The following is an 11,094-nucleotide window of genomic DNA, read 5'->3' as shown; positions in this document are numbered from 1 at the left end:
CAAAGATGTTAGATATTTTTCTAAATGCTGGAAACATATAATGACCTCTTAAAAAAACAAACAAACAAAAAAACTCCAAGTCAGTGTTTCCTGCCAGGATACAGCTATCACCACTCTGGTTGCCTCTTCCCAGAGGAAGAAAATACGTTGTTGATGTTGACAGGGCCTGATTTATGGTCTGAGGTTCTTACTCATATTCAGTCATCCCAACATTAAGAACACATCTATTAACTTGCTTGTACTTACTCATCCAGGATGCCAATTAAATTACACAATTCACCTCCATCACTCTTCCCTTCAGCCTTCAAATACAAAGTACAGTTTAGCACCACAAGCTACAATTCAGACTATTTAAACAATTTCAGTTCAGAAGAACCTACTTAATTGTGGAAGTATGCACCCCAAGACTCTTCTAGCTTCAGGTCAGATAAAACTTCATTTACAGCAGCCAAGTTCAGAACAAGTCTTAACAGAAGGACTTGCATCTACATAAAAAAATATCTCCATGGGATCAGCGTGAGGCATTTTCATACAGGTTGCATGTAATTTAAAGTGGTACCTCATCCAGTTTTCTGAAAAGCTCCTTATTCCTCTGCAATATTCCTCTTTTCAACAAAGATAATTTTTTTTTCCCCTGTAGATTAGTAATCCACCTGCATTTAACCTTCCAGTGCCTTCAAAGAACACTATTACTACAAAAAAAATCAAGCAAACAAGTCAACCACCCCTCCCACCTGTATCTGCAAACAGGTTATTCAAATTCAGTAGAGAGGATAATTTTCACTAGGAAAGCACCTTTCCTTTGTTCTTCAAAATTTCATTCAACTTGCATTGAGATACAAACCTACTAATGCCACCACTCCTCCTTTTAGCCCACAGTAAGAGCAAACATCAAGATAAACACCATTAGTCTGGAATGAGATCAGGTGCTAACATACAGCCTAAGAACTGGGAACACCTGGGAGCTGTTAGGGCAGCTGTACTGCAATGAGGCAGACCCAACAGGTGTTCTCAAAATGCTTGTTTTCCATTCTTGTGGTTACTTAAAGAGCACTATAGAGAGTGTTCAGCAATGTGTCCTCTCATCATGTGCCATGTTCAACATAGATGAGCACTACGGTCCCTCTCATAAATGTGAGCTACTGGTGCAAGCAGTTGGTTGTAGACTGTCTTGCTGCTCTATAGGGTAGATTTTGGCAGAAGCAGCTCCTGGTTCAAATACTGCTGCTGCTGAGTATGCTATGGCATAACTACTTGCACCAATTTAAGAAATGCATTCATTTTTTAAATTTAAGATCACAGATAACCTCATCTCTACACTTTTGTAAAGGGATGTGCTGCAGGCAAAGCCTCAATTACTGTCATCTATTACATTAGCATGTAACTAAGAGGCTTACAGTATAAACTACACTGAGTGAGCTGTAAACCATAAGGCATGACTAGCTCTTCTACCTGCATTATTTTTACTTGCAGGTTTCATCTGTAGATTTTTGAACATCCTAGAGACGTGAAGACAGCAAAACAGCAATGCACAACAAATTAAATGAGAGAAAAGGGAGCTAAGAACTGAACCAGCTTTTCCCAGTGCTAAATACGCCTCACACAGTGAACTGGTTCTCACAGTCACTGGCTTTTCAACACTTCCTTCCTCCCCATTACCACTGTTTCTTTGCTGCACTGAAAAATCTCAGAACTTATAGATACAAGAATCTAGACCATGCTACAGTGTTGTTTGTACAGCAGGCTGGGTGAATTTGTGTTCAATTTCTGTTGGAAAATAATAAAAGGGAAGGAAATGCATCTGCTGCAGTTAGGTAAAAACTCACGTGACAACAGAGTGTGGATTTGGTTATAGGGCTGACCCTTCCTCTCATTTATGCTGGGAACATAGAAAAATTATTTTTGAATTACAGGAAAATGAAACAAAATAGCACAGCTTTCTTTATAAAGTGAGTTCAATAAAAAACAAGTTATTTATCTCTTACTGTGGTTTCACATCCCTTAGATTCTGCTGGTAGGTGGCGTCTTTGACTCACTGAGACTTCAACAATTTCATTTTCTTCTTGGTAAGCCTTTGGCCACCAGGACAATGGTCAGCTAATCCTCATTTCTCAACTCTTTACTCCTAGTTTAAAACTAATAATTAAGCATATTTCCTAGAAGAATATCAGGGGGAAGCTCTTTACTGAGAGTGGTGAGGTGCTGGAACAGGTTGCCCAGAGAGGCTGTGGATGCCCTGTCCTTGGAAGTGCTCAAGGCCAGGCTGGATGGGGCCCTGGGCAACCAGATCTAATACTTGATCTAACAGTTATCAGCTCATGGCAGGGGGGTTGGATTTGATGATCCTTGAGGTCCCTTCTAACCCAAGCCATTCAATGATTCTATGAAGACATGCGTACTTAATCCAAGATGAAGACTTGTTACCCATCATCACTTGCAATAGAAGCCACACTTCCGGCACAGTGAACTGCTCTACTTGGGACGCAGAGCCCCATATCACTGCAACGCCCACAATACGTCTCTCCCATTTGATTCTGAAGGCTTGTTTTTGTGTCATAGAAATGCAGAAGGTTCAGTGCTTATTTTCTGAATTTTGTAAAATGTCTTCATTTTGGGAATTCTTAGTATCAATCTAAAACATTCAAACTTTTTTTTTTTTTTGGAAGGTAATTATACATGGTATAAGATTTTGAGAAAAAATTTGGACTTTTAACAGGAGAATTCCCAATCTCTTTTAATCTACTATCAGACAGATTTCCAAAATGGAACGATTCTCAGAAGCCCTTCAGTTAGCTTCTCCACTTTGCCGGTGCCAGCCTCCGCAGCTCTGCAGTAGCCCATAAGTTACAGAAACCAGGTTAGTCACTGGGTTCTTTAGACTACACTGGGTTTCTCAGAATCTGGACACAGCTTTAATATTTCTGTAAGGTCACAGTGTAGCAACATGCACATATAAGTAGCGTATTTCATTAAACGTTATGAATATGTGTAAAGCTAAGACCAGAGAATAAATTCAGGGTGCTTCAGGCATATACCAGCACTACTCCACGAAGACCCAAGCTCATGCAGTGACAGAATATCCCGAGTTGGAAAGCACCCATAAGGACCATTGAGTCCAGCTCCTGGATCCATACAGGACCACCCAAAATTCAAATACTACATCTGAGAGCATGGTTAAAATGCCTCTTGAACTGCAACAGGCTTGGGGCTGTGACCACTTTACTGAGTAGTTCAGCAAATGTGTGTGCTCCTTCCAGACCTGCTGCAGTAGGATGTGTCTCAGCACTGCTTGCTGTGCAATAGAGGCCACATGGCCTTTCACTAGGGCCTGCCCCAGGCTATGTATTTTTTTTTCCCCTAATTCCACCATCTGCTTTCTCATTCAGGATCTCATCCACTGCACTTTTCCTTTTTGCTCCCTGGTGGAATTTCCTGCCTGTTTTCCACGAACACTCGTAGCCTCTCTGCGCACGCTGGAGGAAATCCTGACACAAGAGGATTTTGATTGATTGAATCTTCTTTTGAGAATTATTTTTTCAGTTTCTCATGAACTGACTGGGGGATTCAACTCTGTATTTTCAGAAAGCTCTTGTTTCTAATGAGATCTAGTTAGCAAAGAGTGCAGATGTCACCATTACCCATAGGTAATCAGCTGAACTTTGTTGTTAATACACTAGGAGACCCATCATAAACCAGACTTCTAACATTCTTCTACTTAAAGCCATGGCATTCTCTTGTACATAAACAGATCTAAACTGTCTGAATTTTTAGTGTGTTTTTCTGATATTATCAAAGAGCGTTTCGAGTCTCTAAGGATTCTGTCATTACTACAGCATCTACCCAGCTGTTGTACAGCACTCCTATCTCAAGCTCCATCCTTTTTCATTAAAAATAAACTATTATTAATTCTCTCAAATGAATGAATAGCAAAAATATTTCACAGACAAAAAGAGTAACAGAATTACTCTTTATGCCTTTCATACATGGTATATATGTCTCACAGTTTAACAGGGAGAAAATAATTATCAACACACAAGAATTGTATATAATTTCATATCATCTGATATGTGCAATTTAGTGTTTTATTAAACAAACAGCAGCTAACCCAAATGTGAATGCTGTTAATTGGAAATTACATTAAAGTCTATGTTCCTATGGTAATTGTCATTTGAAATAACACGTGCCCTAAAATGTAATGCAGAAATTGATCTTCCTGTGAAATAAGAAATACTGTAGAAATAAAGTTAAGGGACATGTTTATTTCAGAGCCTTCTGCAAGCAAAATTGCTTTGATACAAAATGAGTTCAATAATAATACAGTGCTACCATCCACTCAAGCAAAAGAAAACCTCACATTTACATGAATGCACTTTATATTGATATTCTTATAGAATAATAGTTCCGATATCCAGAATGTGTCTGGCCTCACCGAAAGCAATGGCACAGAAACGCTGCAAGGTATTGGAGTATCATATCACTGGCAAGTGCTTAACTGTGTGAGTTCTCTGAGAGATGCTGTATAAATAAGGGTACTGTGACTGTGGGTCTGTATTCCTCGGTAGCTTTGACACACATCCTTTAGTGTTTGTTTCATTAGCTCAAAATGCACAATTGTGTCTTTTGGCTTTTTAGTATTCTTTTTTTTCTTTTTTTAAAGAAAAATCTTGAGGTATCCTTTACTGTTAACTAATGACATAGTGATAGGTCTATTTTCTTCAGGCTCCAGAGATTTACTGTACATTCAGTACACTGTACATTTGGTAATTATTTTTTAGTGTACTTTCTACACATCACTGTGTACAACTGTTAGTTTACATTAAAACTCTTCCCCCCTCCTCACAGGATATGGCATAAACAAAAACAAATCTGACAAAAATTATACACATAAAATAAGAAGACAAATACACAAATAAGGCCATCTGCAGAATTAAAAATCCACCTCTTGCGATATTTCACAACAATTTCTACAGAATATTTTACATCTTACGAACTTAAATACTTAACGCAAAAGGAAAAAAAAAACTGATGAAGCTAATCATATTATCTCTTCAAGGACCTGTCCAATTTGCTGGCTATCGGCCTTCTCTGGGGAGTTGGAATTTTAGAAGGCTTGGCTGATCCTGGCCGAGAACCTGCTCGGGGTGTCGGTCTGCTTGTAGCTGGAACAGTCTCTGACATATCTGAGCATACAGACTGGATTTCTGAAATATCAAAGTCAGATGCATCGCTGCCTCTGCGGCTACTCGACCTGCTGCCAGCCTTGCTTCCTGCTCGGCTCCCAGGTCTGCTTGGAGTTCTCCTGGTTTCTAGAAAAAAAAGGTACCCAGCAGCATTAGAGGTACAGATGCAAAAGGTGTGCAGGTCTTTGCTAAGTCTTTGGCAATCCCAAAAATTTCCCACTGCACAAAGTAAATTTCAAACTTCTGCCAGATAAGCTAGACAATAATCAAAGTTGCTCTTATACTAACGCAACAGCATAAAGCAATGCCATATCTCTCACTAAAAAGAAGGGAAAATGCAATAGAATGCTAAGACATAGGAAATTTATCGTTAGCACATCCAGTTAAAGAAAATTATCCTGACAACTCTTCTTGACTTACAAGACATGTATTATCTATTGATTATGAACAGCTAGATCCTTTCTTTCTTAACCATTTTCTCAACTATGAGCTGGAACATTTAATTATCTGGCGTCTCCAAGAACTGAAGATTGATGAATCAACATAGGTTGATAGTGATAAGACAAGGAGGAATGGTTTCAAACTAAGACAGGGGAGGTTTAGGTTAGATATTAGAAGGAAGTTTTTTCACACAGAGGGTGGTGACACACTGGAACAGGTTGCCCAAGGAGGTTGTGGATGCCCCATCCCTGGAGGCATTCAAGGCAAGGCTGGATGTGGCTCTGGGCAGCCTGGTCTGGTGGTTGGTGACCTTGCACATAGCAGGGGGGTTGAATCTAGATCATTGTGGTTCTTTTCAATCCAGGCCCTTCTATGATTCTATGAATACATAAATTGGACGTGCAGATGACAACCCCATTTTTCAGATGTGTACTTCTACCCCATTGCCTTTTTGTTTTCCAAATAAAAACCACAATATTGAAAGTTGCAAATAAACAAGGGAAGACTGTATATTCTCCCAAAAAATAGACTTAGTAAATGAGCTCTCTGCAAGCCTTCTAAAGTGAAAGCTTGTCCAGACAATGTGCCATGAAGAAAAAAACCACAACAAAGAATCTTAAACAGAAAAACATTAATGTGGGTTTTCCTAATTTTCCAATTACTTATTGAATCTTTTTTGATCTTGACAAATCTGATTCCCTCTAAGGGCAAAGAATAACAAGCTGAAGCTGAAATCTCAGCTGGCTCATTTTTCCATACCACCTCTAACTTAGAAGATATGGATTCTTTGAGCAGGATTTTCCAGTACTGATCAGTAAGCTCCACAGAGCTCAAGACATGCAGGAAATGTAGTAGAGCTATCTTCTGCTCTCAACACCCAGCCAACCCTGCTCTAAAGATCCTAGAAGAGCCCACCTTCATACTTTCTATTTTTATATACCGTTTCTAAAATCTCTAGGGGATGTTCCATTAATAAGGTCATCTGCAGCTGCTCCTTGCAGCTCTTCTTGCAATGAAAACAGACAAGTCATGATTAAATGACCCCTTTGCTCCATCACAGTTGAACATTACTTGGATACTGAAGTTATTTTCAAATGTGAAAGTGAAGTAAACTCTTTCTTCTTAAGCAAATGCTTCTTTCCTAACTCTTTAGGCAGAGATATTAGAGAAAGCATCGCCAAGAAATTCTGTCATGAATTTGCACATCTGGCACTGAACATAACATAACTGCTGTTCAACCATGTGAATGAAGGACCATTACCCTGATTATGTGCAACCTTGGCAATGATAATGTGGAAACAATAGGACAATTGCTTCTTCCCACTCTTCCAACTAACCTTCTTCACATCTCAAAGTTGACTCACAGGTATCCAGGTAGCCAAATAAAGCAAGGTGTACATCAAGCTCTTAAGTTAGGCAACTCACCCGCAAACTGAGCTCTGACTCTGGTAGCTGCTGTGGACAGAATGCCACTGTCTTCTCCAGAGTGGAAACCCTTCCCTGATAGATATCCTGGCAGTCTGAGTTTACTTCCTTGAATAGGTGTTCCCTATTGAAAAAAGAACAAACAAACAAACAAATATTTTCTATTTTTGCTACTGAAGATGTGGCCAAGTAGTAGATGATATATAGCTTGGAGTATGATTTTGGAATATGATAATCTTAGCAACATTCACTGTGAATCTGAAATACTGAAATTGAGTCAGTATGGACATTTTTAATGATGTGAAGCTTTGAACATTCCTTTAGTAGTTAGTTTTTGAAATAATCTAAAAGTAAATCAAGAAACAGTTTAATAGGCTACTTGACATTAAAATCTAAGCTGTGTGTACTTCAGTGCACATATAGAAAGAAAAATGCTACTTTCTTACCATTAGTCAAAAACATAGGATTAGTTGATGGTACACGACTTCAGTTAATGAAGTAGCAGAAAATTTATGTTTGTATAGCTTGACTTTCCACCATTCTAATTGTTGCTGTAGTGCATTTGTTTCAATTTCATAAATACCTGGTGGTATATATAAAACGTAACTGCCTAATTTCAAAATCTTTTGCCACAGTGCAGAAGAAAAATACACGATTAATTCAAGAAGTCCCTGCTGTCAATACATTGCCTGAAACATCTCTGCTCCATAGCTTTATTCTGCCTTTCTCATTTCTGAAATAAAACAAGCCTTGATTTATTATCGACCCCAAACAGGAAGATTTCTTTCGGTGCTACAAGAATGAAATCCCCATTTCTCAAATCCCAAAACACATGTAACATACTAGATAGGAGTTCTATGCAAATAAGAAGAAAACCACAGTATTCCCATTAATTTAGTCAACAGAAAAATATTAAGTAACTGTCCCAAAAGAAGAAATACTTCATTGATGAATATAGCCCTTTAAGTGGCCCAGACCCCAGGACCTGTGTTCCATGCCTTTGATCCATATAATGGTGGGGTAGAATTGGGTATTGAAAACCACAGTCCACAGAGTGAGCTGGGAGCTGCTGGAAGCTAAGCACTGAGCAGGGGCCCAGCAGGGGCTGCCTGACTGCAGCTTCTGGCCTTCTGCCAACCAGGACCACTTCTGGCACAGCTGAAAGAAAGAGCATACTGATGCTACAGAGCAGACAATCTGCTTGATCTGACAGGGACGGTCACAATATTAACTCTCTTTAAAGCCAAGTATAAATAGTTAGCAGGCTAAGATTGTCCAGCTAGCCACACCCTAGAAACCTCTGCTCTACAGAGATTGCTTGGGATGATTAACAGAAAGGAAAATCTCTTCATCACCCTGATGAAGCTGCTGCACTTTGGTGAAGGCCTTGGGATAGAATAACCAGGACAAGAAGAAAAAGAGATCAAACTTGTTCTTCATTTTTGCTCTACACCCATTGCCAGTCTACACATACAAAACTGCTCTCTTGGGCAGAAAATGCAGCAGGATCTCTCAGAAATTCTCTACCCCCAACCCCAATCATTTCATTTATGATCTTAATCCATGATGTTTTACATAAAAAAAATTCAGTTAAACTACTGACAGTTGTAAGAGCAGGTGAGAAATACAGTGCCCCCATTTGAAATCAATGTGATTTGCTTTCACATCGTGCATATTTCTTGAATCTGTTAAGTACCATCAATTAATCTTACAATTATTTACCAGCTAAGAGATGAAAATACAATAGATTAGAAACAGACAACTGATTTTCTTTTGAGCTGTTGTTAATCATTCAAAGCAACAGTCTTGCCTTGTGTGCTTGAAGTGATGTATACATACATATGCTTGCAGCGTGCACAAAAAATGCACCCATTCGCACAAGAAGGAGGGAGTGAAAAGTTCTTTATGCATCTTTGAGCAAAGCCACACAGAGGTCATGTAAATTTAGCACTGGAAGGTATCAAATGAATAGCAATAGACATCAAAGTGCAGACTTGTGAAAAGCAGATACAAAAACAGTGATGGTAGTTTAAGCTTCTCCACACTGAGCTCTCTATCCAAACTAGGGCAAGAGCAACTCCTACAAGTAAAAAGTCAGTTTGCAGCTGGTCCAGCTGCAACCTTTTCACTGCCTGCAGTGACATTAGAGAAGACACTTTGGCTCCAAGCCCATTCAAATTTTTGGCCATTCAGCTCAATTACCAGCACAACCCTAATTGTTATACTGGCAGCTTTTATTTAAGTCATAGTCTGGAAAAAAGACCCAAGCTCATTTCCTGTCAGTCATCAAATAGCTATCTTATTAGAGCAATGACTGGTCATTCCCCCCTTGACTACACTTTCAGCTGTTGGGAAGATTTCTATATCACCATGAGTATTTTGTGCAATCTTGTTTATAGAGATTGATTATCTCTTTATTTAGTGACTTTTCATAGGAGATAAAAATTAATTAATCTGAGTTTTCAGTTTTTGAAAAGTAACAAACAGAATATAAAAAGTCTTGGGAAAAAAAAGGCAATAAGTTGCAAAGGCCTAAAATAAAGTCAACGCATTAATATGGTGTCACAGCACTGAAGCACTGAAACTCTAGTGGTTGTTAGTGAAGTGAAAGTTTTAGTGAAGGAAGATGATTAGACTAGAATCTCTATCCTTACTGTACCTCTCCAGACGACCCTTGATAGTCTGAGGATTCTGCTGGCTTAGAAGGAGTTGATGTTTTGCTGTTTGTCAACCATGGTTTACCATAGTTGCGTGTTAAATGATGTGGTGTCTGTATGAAACAATGGTAAATCAAAATATGAAGGACAGTAGATGGAAAACAATGTCATCAAGAAGGCTTACACAAGGAGATCAAATCTCATAGTAAAAATAAAAACTAAATAGGAAGAGTTGATGACAAATGTTCTGAAACAGAGATGGCAGGGCTTATTTCTAATATGAATTGGAGAGCTTTTTTGCTCTTTCAGAGTTTATTCACAAATCATCGGTAACACGTTAAATACAAGGAAATCTTCTATTCCTGCATTGTAAACAAACAGTAGAGGAATTATGCTGAAAATACTTCTGATATCCTCACAGAATATGAAATAAAGTTGAGATGCTTCTTTCCTGTCACCTAGGGAAAGTTTCAATTTTGTTAAAGCAACAAAAAAACCTACATTCCGTTACTTATACTATGTTGTTTCGTATGTTTTTCCTTACCTTTGGTGTACTTGTAGCAATTGCTTGTGGTGGGGCAGCAGCCTGACTTGACAGAGAAGTAGACCTGTTGGGAGAAGCACCTCGTGAAGAGGGTCGTGATCTACGGCCTCTTGGTCTGAAAGCTGCCATGCTCTGACTGGCACCATCTGCCAAGATGAACTTCTCACGCAGCTCCACATTTGTCCTCCCTTTAGCTGCAGCAAAGAAGGGTGTTCATTTAGTGAGAGATGAAAACAGTCACCAAGCTGTCTACTGCCATTTTCGCCATGCCGATTCCAACACATTTTTACAAGAAATAAAATGCATTACTGTGTAATGCATTTATTTTGGACACGGGAGAATTATGTGCAGAACTTGCTTACTCTAATACTTTATGCCAGCAGGAATGAACCACTGTCAAAGGAAGTCAGCGTGATAATGGAATGCTCAACGTGCTAAATCACTGTTAATCAATCATCTACTAATACACAGACAGAACCTGACGAGCAGTTTTGCTAACTCCACAGCTACTCATTACAAATAATACTTGCTTGGATGTTCCAGGAGAAATTGTTAAGTAAAATTTATAGGAAAGCAGCAAATATATTTATTTAAAACTATGAGATCATGTAGTTTGGCAACATGCAATGATGAACACAAAATCCAAACTGTAATGAAGTAATTGGTGACTAAGCACTCACGCACACACACACACAGATATGAGAGAATGTTCCGCAAGAATAGATGCAAGAATGTTAGCATTTAGCTGTATCAGTGTGAATGACAATTGTTTTTGAAACACTCTTCAAGCATGTTAAAAAAAAAAAAAAAAGCTCATAAAGCACCAGCCCATGTAGGAACACATTAA

The 11,094-nt window shown here is 38.8% G+C and overlaps 1 protein-coding gene across 9 annotated transcripts in view; it reads right to left on the bottom strand.

Annotated features, from left to right (window-relative positions):
• Window positions 1-4,239: 4,239 nt before the first annotated feature.
• LOC104909961 (dystonin-like) overlaps window positions 4,240-11,094 on the bottom strand; it is a 32,116-nt gene continuing 25,261 nt past the window's right edge. For 7 of the 9 annotated variants that reach the window (XM_019613219.1, XM_019613221.1, XM_019613222.1 and 4 more), the window contains 4 exons: window positions 10,248-10,441; window positions 9,706-9,816; window positions 7,047-7,170; window positions 4,240-5,306 (listed from right to left, as the gene is read on the bottom strand). In XM_019613219.1, the coding sequence (XP_019468764.1) occupies window positions 5,041-5,306; window positions 7,047-7,170; window positions 9,706-9,816; window positions 10,248-10,441 (695 nt within the window). In that variant the 3' untranslated portion in view covers window positions 4,240-5,040. The remainder of the gene's footprint in view (window positions 5,307-7,046; window positions 7,171-9,705; window positions 9,817-10,247; window positions 10,442-11,094) is intronic. The other 2 variants (XM_019613224.2, XM_019613227.1) reach the window with 1 other exon arrangement.

The sequence above is a fragment of the Meleagris gallopavo genome, chromosome 2 (genome assembly GCF_000146605.3).
Source record: "Meleagris gallopavo isolate NT-WF06-2002-E0010 breed Aviagen turkey brand Nicholas breeding stock chromosome 2, Turkey_5.1, whole genome shotgun sequence".
NCBI lineage: Eukaryota > Metazoa > Chordata > Aves > Galliformes > Phasianidae > Meleagris > Meleagris gallopavo.
The sequence above is the reverse complement of the archived record's forward strand: the minus strand, read 5'-3'. Positions and strand labels throughout refer to the sequence as shown.